This window comes from Somniosus microcephalus, chromosome 31 (genome assembly GCF_052327205.1).
Source record: "Somniosus microcephalus isolate GS21.2 chromosome 31, FLI_Smic_1.0, whole genome shotgun sequence".
Classification (NCBI taxonomy): Eukaryota; Metazoa; Chordata; class Chondrichthyes; order Squaliformes; family Somniosidae; genus Somniosus; species Somniosus microcephalus.
In genome coordinates, this window is record NC_141017.1 from 5767600 (window position 1) to 5787402 (window position 19803).

At 48.8% G+C, this 19803-nt stretch overlaps 1 protein-coding gene across 1 annotated transcript in view; it reads left to right on the plus strand.

The window, feature by feature from the left end:
- Nucleotides 1–19803, plus strand: part of LOC147097545 (uncharacterized) — a 48861-nt gene that overhangs the window by 18013 nt on the left and 11045 nt on the right. Inside the window, exons 3-5 of the mRNA XM_085971397.1 lie at nt 8540–8735; nt 8770–8853; nt 8953–9513. Coding sequence (XP_085827523.1) covers nt 8540–8735; nt 8770–8853; nt 8953–9513 — 841 coding nt within the window. The remainder of the gene's footprint in view (nt 1–8539; nt 8736–8769; nt 8854–8952; nt 9514–19803) is intronic.

A 19803-nucleotide genomic window follows, 5' to 3' on the forward strand; every position in this document is an offset into this window, starting at 1 on the left:
CAATTCCATTAAATATTCAGCATTGCTTTCATCCTTCAGCTGCATTCTGCTGTAAAATTTAAATCGTTCCGCTAGCATCAGCAGCGTGGGGTTTAGATGATTTTTCAGGACAGTAACAATCTCCTCGAACGTCTTATCCGCCGGTTCATCTGGTGATAAAAGGTGTTTCAATTGCCCGTATGTCTTTGCACCCATTAAGTTCAATAAAGTTAGTGCTTTCTCTGCATCTGGGATTTTATTTGCTTTACAATAATTTTGTATGCGTTCTACATACATGGCCCAATCCTCGATGTCGCTATCAAAGGTATCAATGTTCTCATGTTTAGGCATCGTTGCAATTTATTTTATCCCAAGATGGCGGCTTCCCACTCTTGTCTTCGTCCTCCGCCTACAAAATGGCGGTTTTCCCGCGCTTGGCGGTCTTCACCCACTGGCTGCAATGGCGTTTGGCGTGCCGCTGCTGCTCCCCTTTCCCAGCGGTTAGTAACTCCCCTGACGCTGTCTCCGCTTCACCGCGGCTCCCTCGGGCATTCGCGCTTCCCTGATGTCGTGCCTTGCAGCCCTTCTTGCAGCCCAGTTATTAGCACCGGCTGCGTTCGCCTTCACCACGGCTCTCGCGCCTTCAGTCGCCCCAGACGCTGTGCCTTTTTGGCCCGAAAGCGGCCCGGCCCTTATCACCAGCCGCGATCGATGTCCCCGCGCTGCGCCTTTCGACCCGAATGCAGCCCGGCCCTTATCTCCGGTCGCGATCGATCTCACCACCCTTATTCCTCCGTCTTCCTCCCCCCGTCTGTACAGCCAACGCGGCCGACTTTCTGCTCGCGTCGCTGACCGGCTTACCCACCACCGAGGAAGAAAGAAGATAGCTGACTGCCGCTGATGGAGGCTTCGAGTTCAGGATGTCTTCTGCACTCCGGGTTCTTGATGCCTGCCACGCGACATGTCTTCCAGCAGGGTGATGAGGGTGGATGCCTCTCTTCGACGCCCGTTCTGTGGACGAAGCCGCCGTGGATATAAACTGCCGCAGGGTAAGAATCGGACTCGTCGCCACTGTTAAGTCTGTGTGTTCCACTTGTATTAAGATTAATTACTGACACAGACTACAAGAATAAAGTTCAACAGGTCTTTACTAGTTGGAGGTCAGGACTATACTAAATACAATATCACTACACAGTACTTATATACCGGTGGTCACCACCGGTATTACGTATACAGCAGCCAGAGAAAGTAGTACATCTCTTAAGGTGGAACAGGCTTAAGTTCTCTTAAGGTGGAACAGGTTACATACACCACAATCGAGCTTCCCCTTAAATGTATCTATGATATTCGCCTCAACCACTCCCTGTGGTAGTGAGTTCCACATTCTCACCACTCTCTGGGTAAAGAAGTGTTAGCGGATTTCCCTATGGTTACCATCGCAACAAAGATTGCCCTTCAGTACTCTCTCCCTCTTTCTATCTTTATCCCTCAATCTCCCTCAAGTAAATTCCCTCCCCCAAAAAAGTGTTATTGTCACCCCAACCCATGCCCGTTCATTGCTGCACTGGCAGAGGGGCGGCACTGAGGGAGCGCTGCACTGGCGGAGGGGCGGCACTGAGGGAGCGCTGCACTGTCGGAGGGGCAGTACTGAGGGAGCGCTGCACTGTGGGAGATGCAGTACTGAGGGAGCGCTGCACTGTCGGAGGGGCAGTACTGAGGGAGCGCTGCACTGTCGGAGGGGCAGTACTGAGGGAGCGCCGCACAGTCGGAGATGCAGTACTGAGGGAGCGCTGCACTATCGGAGATGCAGTACTGAGGGAGCGCTGCACTGTCGGAGATGCAGTACTGAGGGAGCGCTGCACTGTCGGAGATGCAGTACTGAGGGAGCGCTGCACTGTCGGAGGTGCAGTACTGAGGGAGCGCTGCACTGTCAGAGATGCAGTACTGAGGGAGCGCCGCACAGTCGGAGATGCAGTACTGAGGGAGCGCTGCACTGTCGGAGATGCAGTACTGAGGGAGCGCAGCACTGTCGGAGGGGCAGTACTGAGGGAGCGCTGCACTGTCGGAGGGGCAGTACTGAGGGAGCGCTGCACTGTCGGAGGGCAGTACTGAGGGAGCGCTGCACTGTCGGAGGGGCAGTACTGAGGGAACGCCGCACTGTCGGAGGGGCAGTACTGAGGGAGCGCTGCACTGTCGGAGGTGCAGTACTGAGGGAGCGCTGCACTGTCAGAGATGCAGTACTGAGGGAGCGCCGCACAGTCGGAGATGCAGTACTGAGGGAGCGCTGCACTGTCGGAGATGCAGTACTGAGGGAGCGCAGCACTGTCGGAGGGGCAGTACTGAGGGAGCGCTGCACTGTCGGAGGGGCAGTACTGAGGGAGCGCTGCACTGTCGGAGGGCAGTACTGAGGGAGCGCTGCACTGTCGGAGGGGCAGTACTGAGGGAGCGCTGCACTGTCGGAGGGGCAGTACTGAGGGAGCGCTGCACTGTCGGAGGGGCAGTACTGAGGGAGCGCTGCACTGTCGGAGGGGCAGTACTGAGGGAGCGCTGCACTGTCGGAGATCTATAATCATGTGTAAGGATTAAATGTAGAAGTTTATAATCATTAACTGCATACAATGATAACCTGAATTATGTATAACATGTAACCCTTTTTCTTATGCTTAAAAATCTGTGAGTAGGCTTTCACCAGACAACCTGGGGTGAGCAAGAGATTGCCACGGTCGAATAGACTGCAGTTAGCCTGGGGACCAAGGTCAGCTGCAGTTGCCATTGCATTGGAATGTTATAACCTCTGCAGTGAATTAAAAACAAAGGCCATCAGCAGGGGCCGTGTCTCAACCTGTGGAGACATGTTCCGATTGTGTTGCCATAACTACCCCAGATATGAGTCTTGATGGTCAAAAACAGATGATGTCAGGGGGTCATAGGACTAGAACTTGTGTAAGCCCAGGTGCTGCAGACGGGCATCTTTATGATTGGATTTTGGGTTTGGGTGTCAGCCAGTGATCGGTTCAGGAGGACGCCATAGGTTTTGAATGAGAGTACGGGTATAAGAGGGGGCGGGGGTGTCTTGACAGCCACAAATTCTAGAAGATTTCAGGAGTAGAAGATTTCAGGAAGGATCAAGGAGACACCTGGGAGGCGATGAGAGACAAGAGACACAGGGTGCAGCTCACTCACGGCTGCTGCTTCTACCCAGTGTATAACGGGGTAATACAAGTCTCAATTATACTCTGTAAACTGCTGCTCGAATACTGTAATGTATTAAATCTTGCTTGTGCCGAATAAAGTTTTATCACTGTCACCAATACGGGTCAAGCTCGAATCATTTGGAACCAGGGTCTCTCTGGGATCTTATAAATTCATAATTTTTCCTTCTATCTCTTTTTATCTTTCTTTCTCTCTCTCCCTCTTTCCAAAGCGCATGTGCCTCTCACCAGCGCCAGTGCTGGCAATGATCATTGCATTGACGTTTACAAGTGATCAACGGAATCGGAATCTTGGCATTTCTTAACCGACACTTGAAATGTCATGAGGGTTCTACCTGCTCCCTGAACCTCAACTGTCAAACATTCGAGAGGGGCAGTACTGAGGGAGCGCTGCACTGTCGGAGAGGCAGTACTGAGGGAGCGCTGCACTGTCGGAGGGGCAGTACTGAGGGAGCGCTGCACTGTCGGAGGGGCAGTACTGAGGGATTGCTGCACTGTCGGAGGGGCAGCACTGGAGGGTGTGCTGCACTGTCGGAGGGTCAGTACTGATGAGCGCTGCACTGTCGGAGGGGCAGTACTGAGGGATTGCTGCACTGTCGGAGGGGCAGTACTGGAGGGTGTGCTGCACTGTCGGAGGGTCAGTACTGAGGGAGCGCTGCACTGTCGGAGGGGCAGTACTGAGGGAGCGCTGCACTGTCGGAGGGGCAGTACACGGAACGCCGCACTGTCGGAGGGGCAGTACTGGGGGAGCGCTGCACTGTCAGAGGGGCAGTACACGGAACGCCGCACTGTCGGAGGGGCAGTACTGGAGGGTGTGCTGCACTGTCGGAGGGGCAGTACTGAGGGAACGCTGCACTGTTGGAGGGGCAGTACTGAAGGAGCGCTGCACAGTCGGCGGGGCAGTACTGAGGGGGGGAGGGGGAGGGGGAGGGGGGGTGAGGGGGAGGGGGAGGGGGGGAGGGGGGTGGGGGAGGGGGGAGGGGGGTGGAGGAGGGGGAGGGAGGGGAGGGGGAGAGCGCGGGGGAGAGTGGGGCGGGGGAGAGCGGGGTGGGAGTGGGGGGGTGAGCAGGGAGAGAGCGGGGGGCAGAGCGGGGGGCAGAGCTGGGAGAGAGCGGGGGGCAGAGCGGGGGAGGGAGAGCGGGGGAGAGAGCGGGGGAGGGAGAGCGGGGGAGAGAGTGGGGGGCAGGGCAGGGGGCAGAGCGGGGGGGAGAGCGCGGGGGGAGAGTGGGGGGCAGAGCAGGGGAGTGAGCGGGGGAGGGAGAGCGGGGGAGAGAGTCGGGGGCAGGGCGGGGGCAGAGTGAGGGGAGAGCGGGGGGGAGTGAGAACGAGAGCAAAACAAAATCTAGGAGTGACATCACAGGATAGCAGGTAGGTGATTGGTTGGTGAGTCTCACAGTGTTGTTTCGTTCTCAGCTAGTGCAGTGGATTAAATTAAGAGCTGGGGAACTATCACTATTACGTTAATAAATAATAACTTAACTAGCTAAACTAATTAATTAATATAATTATAAATAATCATTTGATTAAAAACTTTAACTAATTAAATAAGCAAATAAAATAATAAAGTCCAGAGATGGCAGGGACTGAGGGTCAGGACTGTAGTGTGTGGGAGTTTGTGGACAGCGAGACTGTCCCGGATTCCCACATCGGCAGGAAATGTCTCTGCCTTCAGTCACTCCGGCTCAGAGTCATTGAGCTGGAGTGCGCGTTAGAGACACTCCGAAACATAAGGGAGGGGGAGGAATTTCTGGACAGTTTTATCCAGAATACAGTCACACCTCAGAGGAAAGCACAGGTTCAGGAAGGGGAGTGTGTGACTGTTTGGGAGACGGGTAGTGCGGACTTAGGAGAGGTTGAGGAGGAGGTCCGGCAGACGCTGGTCCTGTCCAACAGGTACGATGTACTCGCTACCTGTGAGGACAAGGAGAAAGACTGCGGGGAGGAGAGCCACAATGCAGGCCAAGGCACCGTGGCTCAGAAGGCTGTCCAAGGGGGGGAAGAGCAGAATGGAAATGTGGTAGTGATAGGGGATTCTATAATAAGGGGGATAGATAGCCTCCTCTGCAGCCAAGAACGAGAATCCCGATTGGTGTGCTGCCTACCCAGTGCCAGGGTAAGGGATATCTCACAGCAGCTGAAGAGGAACTTGGAAAGGGAGGAAGTAAATCCAGTTGTCGTGATCCATGTCTTAACAAACGACATAGGTAGGAACAGGGAGGAGGTCCTGCTGAGGGAGTATCAGGAGTTAGGAGCAAAATTAAAAAGCAGGACCTCGAGGGTAATAATCTCTGGATTACTGCCCGAGCCACGTGCAAATTGGCATAGCAGCAGACAGATCAGGAGAATTAACACATGGCTAAAGGGCTGGTGTGGGAAAGAGGGGTTCCTTTTCATGGGACAGGAAGGAGCTGTACCGATGGGACGGGCTCCACCTGAACCGGGGTGGGACCCGTGTCCTAGCAGAAATGGGAAATAGGGAGGTGACAAAGGCTTTAAACTAGTAAGAAGGGGGGAGGGATCGACAAGAAATGAAACCAGCCTAAATATAAACAAGGAAAGGAGAGCATAGGAAAGAGTAAAGAAAGGGAGGACATTGATGGCTAGGGAATAAATAGAGTTAAAAAACAGGAGTTTAAAAAGATGATTAAAAATGAAGTGAGAGGAACTACTATTAAAAATGAGTTAAACTGTCTGTACAACAATGCACACAGTGTCCATAATAAAACAGGGGAGCTGGAGGCAATCATGCGTTGCGAGGAACCAGACATAGTAGGGATTACTGAGACATGCTAAATTCAGCACGAGTTTAGCGGCGGCGGTAACCGGTACCACCCCACTCCGCTGCACAGGCGATGACGATGTCATCACCGTGCGCAGCGCCCAGTTTTCACCCCGCCTGCAAAATTGGCCGCACGTCCCCTGAATCTGTGCTGGACGATGACAGCAACCGACTTAAGGGGCAGGAACGGACAACAGGAGGCGCGTGGGGCGGTTAGTAAAGGGGAGGTGGCGAGGGGGGGTAAATAAAATCGGCCGACTTGCTTGTTGTGGCTCGTTGCATCTTTGAGCGCGGGGTCCGTGCCGCGATCTGGCAACCCAGCACTTCACTTGTGTGCCGGGCTGCTGGCACGGCACCCCGCTCCCCGGTGGTCCAGGTATGGCCCCACAGAGTTGTGGGCTTGGGCCCTCCCCTTTAATGAGGGGAACAGCCCTTCCAATACACAGCACGACGTGGCCCAGTGCAAAGCGCTGCAGAATGCACTGCCCCGATATTCGGGGTTAGTGCTCTAAGAAGGAAGTGGAGCGTTTGAATTAGCGCTCCACCTCCCTCTTGGGGCGCTAAAACTGAAGTTAGCGATCGCCGGTGCTATTTTTGTGCCGGGCACTAAATTTAGCGCCCAGGCGATGTTGGTTGCTAACGAACTTTTCCCCCATGGACTTTCAAAAGGCATTTGATGAAGTATCACATAATAGACTTATTCAGAAAATAGAAGGATATGGTATCAAAGGGACAGTGGTAACTTGATACATTATTGGCTAAGGGATAGGAGGCAGAGAGTAGTGGTGAACCAATGTTTTTCTGACTGGAGGGAAGTGTGCAGTGGGGGTCGCAAGGGGTCAGTATTAGGACTATTGCTTTTTTGTTATATATACATGACCTGGACTTGAGTATAGGGAGCACAATTTCGAAGTTTGCGGACTATACAAAACTTGGCAACGTAGTAAATAGTGAGCAGGGTAGTAGCAGATTTCAGGAGGACATAGACAGGCTGGTGAAATGGGCAGATACATGGCAGCTGCAATTTACTGCAGATAAGTGTGAAGTGATGAACTTTGGAAGGAACAACATGGAGAGGCAGTATAATCTAAGTGGTACTATTTTAAGGGGGTGCAAGAACAGAGGGACCTGGGGGTACATATTCACAAATCCTTGAAGGTGGCAGGGCAAGTTGATAAGACAGTTAAGAAAGTGTATGAGATACATGGCTTTGTAAATAGGGCTGTTGAATACAAAAACAAGGGAGTCATGCTAAACCTTTACAAATCATTGGTTAGGCCTCAGCTGGAATATTGTGTCCAATTCTGGGCACTGCACTTTAGGAAGGATGTCAAGGCCTTGGAGAGGGTAGAGACGAGGTTTATCAGGATGATACCAGGGATGAGGGACTTCAGTTATGTGGAGAGATTGAAGAAGCTGGGGTTGTCCTCCTTAGAGCTGAGAAGGTTGAGGTGAGAGCGAATAGAGGTATTCCAAATTGAGGTGTTCTGATAGGTCAAGTAGGGAGAAACTGTTTCCTCTGGCAAGTGGGTAGGCAACCAGAGGTCATAGCTTTCATATAATTGGTAAAAGAACCAGAGGGGAAATGAGAACTTTCTTCACACAGAGAAGGTCTGTTAAGGTCTGAACGCGTTACCTGAAAGGGAATCAGATTCCATAAGAATTTTCAAAAGGCAATTAGACATGTACTTGAAGGCGACTAATTTGCAGAGTTATGGCGGAAAAGTTGGGGTGTGGGATTAATTGGACAGCTCTTCAAAGAGCCGGCACGGACATGATGGGCCGAATGGCTTCCTTCTGTCCTATCAGATTCTATAATTCCATGACTGTGCCATTGAGGCAGATTTACTGTAAAATATGTGGCTTTGCTCTGCAAATTTCAGTGTCAGCATCGAGTGCTCCCAGGGCAGGCACAGCACTCGTTAGATATAGTGCCGAGCTCCCACTTAATAACAAAGTAACTCGAGGCTTTTCTGCTTGTGCCCGGATGGGAATTTCCCACATCCTGCGCCCTGAACAAGTTGATACAAGTTGTTCAGACGGGATTATGTTGCCAGCTGTCAGGATAGTTTGATTGCTGTTTTGAATGACTCAGTATAAACTCTGAGAACAGTTCCCGAATCACTCCAAAAGACTCTTTAAACCACAAGTGAGTTCATCTTTTTGACACTGCATCAGCACACACTGGGTTCTTGCTCCTAATAACATGTGTGTACGTGTGCCTTTACTGGAACAGTTTATTACTGAAATATAGACTTGCATTTATATCGTGCCTTTCACCAACTCAGGACGTCCCAAAGCGCTTTACAACTAATGAAGTGTAGTCACTGTTGTAATGTAGGAAACTTGGCAGTCAATATGCGCACAGCAAGCTCCCACAAACAGGAATGTGAGATGACCAGATCAACGGATTTTTAGTGATTTTTTTAGTGATGTGGGTTGAAGGATAAATATTGGCCACAGGACACCGGGGAGAACTCTCCTGCTCTTCTTCCAAAACTGGGCGTGGGATCTTTTACGTCCACCTCAGAGGGCAGAAGGGAGCTCGGTTTAATGTCTCATCTGAAAGAGGGCGCCTCTGGCAGTGCAGCACTCTCTCAGTACCGCCCCTCCGACAGTGCAGCGCTCCCTCAGTACTGCCCCTCCAACAGTGCGGCGCTCCCTCAGTACTGCCCCTCCAACAGTACGGCGCTCCCTCAGTACTGCCCCTCCGACAGTGCGGCGCTCCCTCAGTACTGCCCCGCCGACAGTGTGGTGCTCCCTCAGTACTGCCCCTCTGACAGTGCAGCGCTCCCTCAGTACTGACCCTCCCACAGTGCAGCACTCCCTCAGTACCGCCCCTCCCACAGTGCAGCGCACCATCAGTACCGCCCCTCCAACAGTACTGACCCTCCCTCAGTACTGCCCCTCCGACTGTGCAGCGCACCATCAGTACCGCCCTTCCAACAGTGCAGCACTCCCTCAGTACCGCCCCTCCACAGGGCAGCGCACCATCAGTACTGACCCTCCCACAGTGTAGTGCACCATCAGTTCTACCCCTCCAACAGTGCGGCGCTCCCTCAGTACTGACCCTCCCACAGTGCAGCGCACCATCAGTACTACCCCTCCAACAGTGCGGCGCTCCCTCAGTACCGCCCCTCCGACAGTGGAGTGCACCATCAGTATTACCCCTCCAACAGTGCGGCGCTCCCTCAGTACTGACCCTCCCACAGTGCAGCGCTCCCTCAGTACTGCCCCTCCAACAGTGCAGCACTCCCTCAGTACCGCCCCTCCCACAGGGCAGCGCACCTTCAGTACTGACCCTCCCACAGTGCAGCGCACCATCAGTACTGACCCTCCCACAGTGCAGCGCTCCCTCAGTACCGCCCCTCCGACAGTGCGGCGCTCCCTCAGTACCGCCCCTCCGACAGTGCAGTGCACCATCAGTGTTACCCCTCCCACAGTGCGGCGCTCCCTCAGTACTGACCCTCCCACAGTGCAGCGCTCCCTCAGTACGGCCGCTCCGACTGTGCAGATCTCCCTCAATGCTGGCACTGGGGCAATGTCGGGAGTTTCAGAGAAGGCACGGGGGCAATTGGACAAGGGGAGAGCTTTTTCAGAGGGAGGGTCACAGTGCCTATCTATTCTAATCCCATTTTCCAGCACTTAGTCTGTAGCCTTGTATGCTATAGCATTTCAAGTGCTCATCTAAATGCTTCTTGAATGTTGTGAGGGTTCCTGCCTCTACCACCCTTTCAGGCAGTGAGTTCCAGATTCCAACCACTCTCTGGGTGAAAAAGGTTTTCCTCAAATCCCCTCTAAATCTCCTGCCCCCTACCTTGAAACTATGCCCCCTGGTTATTAACCCCTCTACTAAGGGGAATAGTCCTTTTCTATCTACCCTATCTATGCCCCTCATAATTTTGTACACCTCAATCAGATTCCCCCCTCAGCCTTCTCTGCTCTAAGGAAAACAACCCCAGACTGTCCAGTCTCTCTTCATAGCTGAAACGCTCCAGCCCAGGTAACATCCTGGTGAATCTCCTCTGCACCCTCTCCAATGCAATCACATCCTTGTGGTGTGGCGACCAGAACTGCACACAGTATTCCAGCTGTGGCCTAACTAGCGTTTTGTACAGCTCCATCATAACCTCCCTGCTCTTATATTCTATGCCTCGGCAAATGAAGGCAAGTATCCCATATGCCTTCTTAACTACCTTATCTACCTGTCCTGCTGCCTTCAGGGATCTATGTAAATGCACACCAAGGTCCCTCTGATCCTCTGTCCTTCCTAGGGTCCTACCATTCATTGTGTATTCCCTTGCCTTGTTAGTCCTCCCAAAATGCATCACCTCACACTTTTCAGGGTTAAATTCCATTTGCCACTGTTCTGCCTATCTGACCAACCCCTCTATATTGTCCTGTAGCCTGAGGCTTCCCTCCTCACTATTTACCACTCTACCAATTTTCGTGTCATCTGCAAACTTACTGATCATACCTCCTACATTCATATCTAAATCATTAATGTACACTACAAACAGCAAGGGACCCAACACGGATCCCTGCGGTACACCACTGGACACAGGCTTCCAGTCATAAAAACAACCTTCGACCATCACCTTCTGCCTCCTGCCACTAAGCCAATTTGGATCTAATGTGCCAAATTGCCGTGGATCCCATGGGCTCTTACCTTCTTGACCAGTCTCCCATGCGGGACTTTGTCTAAAGCCTTACTGAAGTCCATGTAGACTACATCAACTGCATTACCCTCATCCACACACCTAGTCACCCCCTCGAAAAATTCAATCAAATTGGTTAGACATGATCTCCCCCTGACAAAGCCATGCTGACTATCCTTGATTAATCCTTGTCTCTCCAAGTGGAGACTAATTCTGTCCCTCAGAATTTTTTCTAGGCCTGGTAGCACTGCCATTAAGAAGTATCACCATGGCGAACTTCTACCCTAGTGCTGAGTTCAGTGCTGGGTCCTAAGCTCACCAGGTAAACCCAGTGTGAATACAGACTCACAGAGGCGCTGTCAGCACCTGTTAAAGGGACACACACATCGTTCATGTAAGTTTGCATTTAAGCTATTGGACTGTTTTTTAAAAAATTTTGCTGAAGTAGTGGCTTGTTGCAATCGATGATAAAAGTTTTTTAAGTGTGTAGGGAGTGCTGCTGAATGTTTGCAAGGCCCGGATCGTAAAGGATGGCCTCTGAGAAGACAAAAAATGCTGTAAATACTCAGTAGGTCAGGCAACATCCGTGGAGAGAGAAACAGAGTTCACGGTCGGGAACCTGCTGTCAAAACATGCCCACCTGCATTTCCTGATGTCAGGTTTGCCAGCGCTGAGCCGTCCCAACAGGCAGCGGCGGGGGACCCAATTCAAATCATTAACAATGCTTTTTTCCCCAGCTTTTTGAATTTGACAGGTTGCCCACCAGTTTCCTGCAGTGCCTAGACCTTGTCTTTGAAGCTGAGGCAGGAGGTCACTTGCCATTGAATCAGATGTGGAGTTGACAGCTTCAGATGTCAAGTCAAAGCTCCCAGCTGATTGAGAAATGTTCCCTTAACCACGAGCTTCTCTAAACTGCATTTCCACTACAGATTCACAAGTCTCCATCCAGTCTGACTTCATTACCTCTCCCACCATTGACAGATCGCTTCTGTCATCTCTGTTTCACCTGCCATCTATTCCATCAGCATGGGTGTACTTTATATTGTCTCACCTTGGTCCTCAGAATCTGACCACGATCAGCCCCAACACCAGCATCACCAGGCACACCAGCAGCACCAACAATCACACCAACCTTCTCCGCAATCACCTGATGCTGCACAGAACAGAGGGCATCAGCACCCGACCAGATTTCTGCCCGGGACACCAGGGATAGCCTCAACAATGCCACATTTACTTCACTTGACGCTGCACACCCTGGCTGCCACATGATGTGCCAAGTTGGCACCATCCCACACCAACAACATAATGCATCCCGACAATGCCCAAGCCATAGAAAAGCAGAGTGTTTTTTGAATGTTGAGAGATTGGGAAATATTGGTATTCAGAGGGACCTGGGTGTCCTTGTACATGAATCATTGAAAGTTAACATGCAGGTACAGCAAGTAATTAGGAAAGCAAATGGTATGTTGGCCTTTATTACAAGAGGATTTGAGTATAAGAGTAAAGACGTCTTACTGCAATTATATAGGGCCCTGGTGAGACCCAACCTGGAGCATTGTGTACAGTTTTGATCTCATTACCTAAGGAAGGATATACTTGCCATAGAGGGAGTGCAACGAAGGTTCACCAGACTGGTTCTGGGATGGGGGATTGTCCTATGAGGAGAGATTGAGTAGACTAGGCCTATATTCTCTAGAGTTTAGAAGACTGAGAGGCGATCTCATTGAAACATACAAAATACTTACAGGGCTTGACAGGTTAGTTGCAGGGAGGATGTTTCCGCTGGCTGGGGAGTTTAGAACCAGGAGTCACAGTCTCAGAGTATGTGTCGGCCATTTAGGACTGAGATGAGGAGAAATTTCTTCACTCAGAGGGTGGTGAATCTTTGGAATTCTCTACCCCAGAGGGCTGTGGAGGTTCAGTCATTGAGTATATTCAAGACAGAGATCGATAGATTTTTGAAGAATAAGGGAATCAAGGGATATGGGGATAGTGCAGGAAAGTGGAGATGAGGTAGAAGATCAGCCATGATCTTATTGAATGGCGAAGCAAGCTGAAAGGGCCGAATTGCTTACTCCTGCTCCTGTTTCTGATGTTCTTATGTTCTTATTTCTTTCACACTCATCACCATTGTGGGGAGGGGGTACCGTTATGTCTCACCATTCACTGCAACACACTAAGCCACTTCCAAAGATGCACACAAATCTGTCCAAGAATGCAAAGTGTTGAAAATAAAGATTTCAATGTTTGATGGCACATTAACAGAAACTTAACATGAACATTGGCTAAAACACACAAGTGCCTACCCTTGTGTGTTGTTAGTTAGTATGATTGGACTAGGATGAGGGTGAGTGTGAGGGGTAACTAGTGAGATGGGGATGTGATAATATAGATAGAGAGGGATGGGTGGAGGTGCAAGGTAAGTTGGTGTGAGTAATGATGTGCAGCAGTAGGGTAGGGAAGGCAGAGTGATGGGGATGTAATGAGTGGCACAACAGGATGAGGTTGAGTGTGCCTTTGCAGTAACGTTTTGTGATCTACTGACATCATTGAAAGGTTTGCGCCACTGCAGCCTGGTCCTCCTGATGACGCTCCTGATTGTGTCCTAATATGCAATGTGCAACTAGGCTGTGTTGATCTCCTGGGGAGGTCTCTTCCGACTTTGGAAGGGAAGAGAACCTCCCGGTGTGCTGTGACTCCCTCCATAAGCATATGGAGAGAGTCATGGGAGAGCCTGGGTGCAGCCGTGCACCTCTGTGCAGTGATTGTCAGTGTTTGCAGCACCTCAATGCTGTAGAACACTGAAAGCACAAATGTCAAAGTAAATATTGTTATAAAACACATTTTGTTGTGCACTTGAGTAGTAACAAATTCAGTCATCTGGTTATAATCATTTTATTCTTTAACTTCAGCATTAAAAGCAATTTACAACCTGAGTATTGTCACAGATAGAGTGTACGAACTCAGGCATGGGTCCTGTCTCGAGCTGCTTGAACAAATGAAAAAGTTTATATTTATACATTGTTTTCTTATCAAACTGGAACTGGCATTGCATAATATGTTAGTCTCTGGCTACAGCATAGTCCAGAGATTCAAGGCTACATTTTCTTCAACATGATGCACACAAAAATACCATGGCCTTGCTGTGGTAAGCCTAACCCTTCTAGTTTCTAGACATTCTTACCATAAATAAACATATCCAAGGCTGGTTGGTTGCGAACACCAGCAGTTGCTAAGTGAAATCTGTATCTCTCTCTCTCACTCTATCTCTCTCTCTCTCTCTAATGATGCCATCCACCTTTATTCCCTATATTCAATGAACTAAACATGAACACCTTTCAGAAGCTGAATTAACCGAGTTCCATACGCCAACACTTTGTATCTCACTCATGCTGTACCTGCCTTGGGAGTGTTTGATGGGATAGTGTAGAGGGAGCTTTACTCTGTATCTAACTCGTGTTACATAGAAACATAGAAGATAGGAGCAGGAGTAGGCCCCTCGAGCCTATTCTGCCAATTAATGAGATCATGGCTGATCATCCAAACTCAGTACCCTGTCCCTGCTTTCTCCCCATATCCCTTGATCCCTTCAGCCTTAAGAAATATATCTAACTCCTTCTTGAATATAATTAATGAATTGGCCTCAACTGCCTTGTGTGGTAGAGAATTCCACAGGTTCACCACTCTCTGGGTGAAGAAATTCCTCCTCATCTCAGTCCTAAATGGCTTACCCCTTATCCTTAGACTGTGACCCCTGGTTCTGGACTCCCCCGCCATCGGGAACATCCTTCCTGCATCTAGTCTGTCTAGTCCTGTTAGAATTTTATAAGTTTCAATGAGATCCCCTCTCATTCTTCTCAACTCCAGCGAGTACAAGCCCAATCGACCCAATCCCTCTTCATACGTCTGTCATAAATCTCATCATCGAGAAACTAACTATGAAATAACACTGGACGGCCAGCTGGTGGCGCCGTCCAAGGAGTATAAATACTCGGGCGTTGGCCCCAGCTTGCCAGGGACATTTTGTAAAGAAAAGGGAGCTAGTGGATACAACTAGATCTCCATGTTCTGAAATAAGTTGATTAAAGCCTTGCTTTATGCTCAAACAAAGTGCGTAGTGAGTTTTATTACGTCAACGTCATTCCTGCCATTCCAGGTATCAGCCTGGTGAATCTTTGCTGCACTCCCTCCATGGCAAGAACATCCTTCCTCAGATAAGGCGACCAAAACTGCACACAATACTCAAGGTGTGGTCTCACCAAGGCCCTGTACAACTGCAGCAAGACATCCTTGTTACTGTACTCGAACCCTCTTGCTACGAAGGCCATTTGCCTTCTTAACCGCCTGCTGCACCTGCATGCTTACCTTCAGCGACTGGTACACAAGGACACCCAGGTCTCGTTGCACTTCCCCTTTTCCCAATCTATTGCCGTTCAGATAATAATCTGCCTTCCTGTTTTTGCCACCAAAGTGCATAACCTCTCATTTATCCACATTATACTGCATCTGCCATGCATCTGCCCAATCACCCAACCTGTCCAAATCATACTGGAGTTTCTTGGCATCCTCCTCACAGCACACACGCCCACCCAGCTTTGTGTCGTCTGCAAACTTGGAGATATTACATCTAGTTCCCTCGTCTAGATCACTAATATATATTGTGAATAACTGGGGTCCTAGCACCGATCCCTGTGGTACCCCACTAGTCACTGCCTGCCACTTGGAAAAAGACCCGTTTATTCCAACTCTTTGCTTCCTGTCTGCCAACCAGTTCTCTATCCAAGTCAGTAACTTACCCCCAGTCCCATGTGCTTTAACTTTGCACGCTAATTTCTTATGCACGACCTTATTAAAAGCCTTCTGAAAGTCCAAATACACCACATGCAGTGGTTCTCCCTTATCTATTCTACCAGTTACATCCTCAAAAAATTCCAGCAGATTAGTCAAGCACGATTTACCTTTTGCAAATCCATGTTGACTTTGTCCGATCCTGTCACTGTTTTCCAAGTGCTCTGCTATTACAGAGACTAAGGTCCAGAACTTAAATAAAGGGAATTACGAGGGTATGAGACGGGAATTGGGTAAGATTGATTGGGTGGTGTTTCTGGGGGGATTGACAGTGGATAGACAATGGCAAGCATTCAAAGATAGAATGGAAGAATTCCAGAACATGTTTATACCGGTTTGGCATAAAAATAAACCTAAAAAGGTGACTCAACCGTGGATAACGAGGGAAATTAGGGACAGCATAAAATCAAAAAAAAGGGCATATCAACTGGCAAAAAAAAGCACCGGACCGGAAGATTGGGGGCAGTACAGGATACAGCAAAAGAGGACAAAGGGATTAATCAGGAAGGGGAAAATAGAATACGAAAGTAAACTTGCAGCAAACATAAAGACAGACTGCAAAAGCTTTTATCGGTATATCAGGAGGAAAAGACTGGTAAAATCCCAAGTCGGTCCCTTGCAGTCCGATTCGGGAGAATATATAATGGAGAATAAGGAAATGGCTGACCAATTAAACTCATACTTTGGTTCTGTATTCACAAAGGAGGACACAAATAACCTCCCAGGAATATCGACAAACATAGGGACTAATGAGAGGGAGGAGCTGACAGAAATTAGTATCTCTAGGGATATGGTGTTGGGTAAGTTGAGGGGACTGAAGGCCGACAAATCCCCGGGGCCTGATAAACTACATCCTAGGGTACTTAAGGAGGTGGCCCTGGAGATAGCAGATGCTCTAAGGATCATCTTCCGGAACTCCATTGACTCGGGAACAGTACCCGTGGATTGGAGGGTAGCTAATATTACCCCAATATTTAAAAAGGGGGGTAGAGAGAAAGCAGGGAATTATAGACCAATAAGCCTTACATCGGTTGTGGGCAAAATGCTAGAGTCCATTATTAAGGATAAAATAGCGGAGCACTTGACAAATGGGGAAAGGATCGGACAGAGTCAACATGGATTTACAAAGGGTAAATCGTGTTTGACTAATCTGCTGGAATTTTTTGAGGAAGTAACTGGTAAAATAGATGGGGGAGAGCCAGTGGATGTGGTGTACCTTGACTTCCAGAAAGCCTTCGATAAGGTTCCACACAAAAGATTATCATGCAAAATTAAGGCTCATGGGATTGGGGGCAAAGTATTAACGTGGATAGAGAACTGGCTGGCGGATAGAAAACAGAGAGTTGGAATAAACGGCTCGTTTTCGGAGTGGCAGGCAGTGACCAGCGGGGTGCCGCAAGGATCTGTCCTGGGACCCCAGCTGTTCACAATATATATAAATGATCTGGATCAGGGAATTGGATGCAATATTTCCAAATTCGCTGACGACACTAAACTAGGAGGAGGGGTGGGCTCTGATGAGGATGTCAGGAGGCTACAGTGCGATTTGGACAGGTTGGGGGAATGGGCGGATACGTGGCAGATGCACTATAATGTGGATAAATGCGAGGTTATCCACTTTGGGGGTAAAAACAGGAGGGTGGATTATTATCTAAATGGCAATAGATTGGGAGATGGGGAAGTGCAGAGGGACCTGGGTGTTCTTGTGCACCAGTCACTGAAGGAGAGCATGCAGGTGCAACAGGCGATTAAGAAGGCAAATGGTATGTTGGCCTTCATATCAAGGGGGTTCGAATATAGGAATAGGGATACCTTACTACAGCTGTACAAGGTGCTGGTGAGACCGCATCTGGAGTATTGTGTACAGTTTTGGTCGCCCCATCTGCGGAAGGATGTTCTTGCCATGGAAAGAGTGCAGCGGCGATTCACCAGGCTGATACCTGGAATGGCGGGAATGACCTACGAGGAGAGATTGAATAGTTTGGGCTTGTACTCACTGGAGTTTAGAAGATTGAGAGGGGATCTCATCGAAACATATAAAATTATGGCAGGCCTGGACAGGCTGAATTCAGAGAGAATGTTTCCAATGGCAGGGGAGCACAGAACCAGGGGCCACAGTCTAAAAATAGCGGGCAAATCATTTAAAACAGAGATGAGGAAGAATTTCTTCACTCAAAGAGTGGTGAGCCTGTGGAATTCCCTGCCACAGAGGGCTGTGAAGGCTAATTCAATAAATATTTTCAAGAGAGAATTGGATATATTTCTGAAGGCTAAGGGGATTAAGGGTTACGGAGAAAAGGCGGGGACGGGGTACTGAACTGGTAAGATCAGCTATGATCTCAGACGAAGATCAGCCATGATCTCATTGAATGGCGGAGCAGGCTCGAAGGGCCGAATGGCCTACTCCTGTTCCTATCTCTATGTTACATCTTTTATAATGGACTCTAGCATTTTCCCCACTACCGATGTCAGGCTTACCTGTCTATAATTCCCCGTTTTCTCTCTACCAGCTTTTTTAAATAGTGGGGTTACATTAGCTACCCTACAATCCATGGGAACTGTTCCAGAGTCTATAGAATTTTGGAAGATGACCAGCAATGCATCTATTATTTCTAGGGCCACTTCCTTAAGTACCCTAGGATGTAGATTATCAGGCCCTGGGGATTTATCGACCTTCAATCCCGTCAATTTCCCTAACACCATTTCCATACAAATACTGATTTCTTTCAGTTCCTCCCTCTCATTAGATCCTATGTTCCCCGACATCTCTGGGAGGTTATTTGTGTCCTCCTTTGTGAAGACAGAACCAAAGTATGTATTTAAGTGGTCAGCCATTTCTTTGTTCCCCATTATAAATTCCCCTGATTCTGACTACAAGGGACCTACGCTTGACTTCACCAATCTTTTTCTCTTCACATATGTATAGAAGCTTTTACAGTCAATTTTTATGTTCCCTGCAAGCTTACTCTCATACTCTACTTTCCCCCTCTTAATTAATCCCTTTGTCCTCCTTTGCTGAATCCTAAACTGCTCCCAATCCTCAGGTTTGCTGCTTTTTCTGGCCAATTTATATGTCCTCTCCTTGGATCTTATGCTATCCCTAATTTCCCTTGTTAGCCATGGTTGAGTCACCTTTTTTGTTTTATTTTTATGCCAAACAGGGATGAACAAATTCTGTAGTTCATCCATGCGATCTTTAAATGTTTGCCATTGCCTATCCACCGTCAATCCTTTAAGTAACATTCCCCAATCCATCCTAGCCAACCCGCGCCTCATACCATCGTAGTTTCCTTTATTTAAATTCAGGACCCCAGTCTCTGAGTCAACTACTTCACTCTCCATCTTAATGAAGAATTCGATCATATTATGATCGCTCCGCCCCAAGGGGCCTCGCACAACAAGATTGCTAATTAATCCTTTCTCATTACATAATACCCAGTCTAAGATGGCCTGATCTCTAGTTGGTTCCTCGACATATTGGTCCAGGAAACCATCCCGTATACACACTAGGAATTCCTCCTCCATAGTATTGTTACTAATTTGGTTAGCCCAATCTATATGTAGATTAAAGTCACCCATGATAACTGCTGTGTTCTTATTGCATGCATCTCTAATTTCCCATTTAATGCCATCCCCAACCTCAGCATTATTGTTTGGGGGTCTATATACAACTCCCACTAATATTTTCTGCCCCTTGGCATTTCTCAGCTCTACCCATACGGATTCCACATCATCAGAGCTAATATCCTTCCTTACTATTATGTTAATCTCCTCTTTAACCAGCAATGCTACCCCACCTCCTTTTCCTTTTTGCCTGTCTTTCCAAAATATTGAATACCCCTGGATGTTGAATTCCCAGCCTTGGTCACCCTGGAGCCATGTCTCCGTAATCCCAATTATATCATATCTGTTTACATCTATTTGCACAGCTAATTTATCCACCTTATTACGAATGCTCCTCGCATTAAGACACAAAGCCTTCAGGCTTGTTTTTTTAACACTCTCAAACCTTTTAGAATTATTATTTACTGTGGCCATGCTTGATTTACACCTTTGATTTCTCTGACTGCCACTTTTGCTTTTCTCCTTCCTGTCTTTTGCTTCTATCCTTGCTTCCCTTTCCTCTGTCTCCCTGCACAGGTTCCCATCCCCCTGCCATTTTAGTTTAAACCTTCCCCAATAGCACTAGCATCGGTCCCAGTCCTGCCCAGGTGCAAACCGTCCAGTTTGTACTGGTCCCACCTCCCCCAGTACCGGTTCCAATGTCCCAGGAATTTGAATCCCTCCCCCTTCCACCATTCCTCTAGCCATGTATTCATCTGAAATA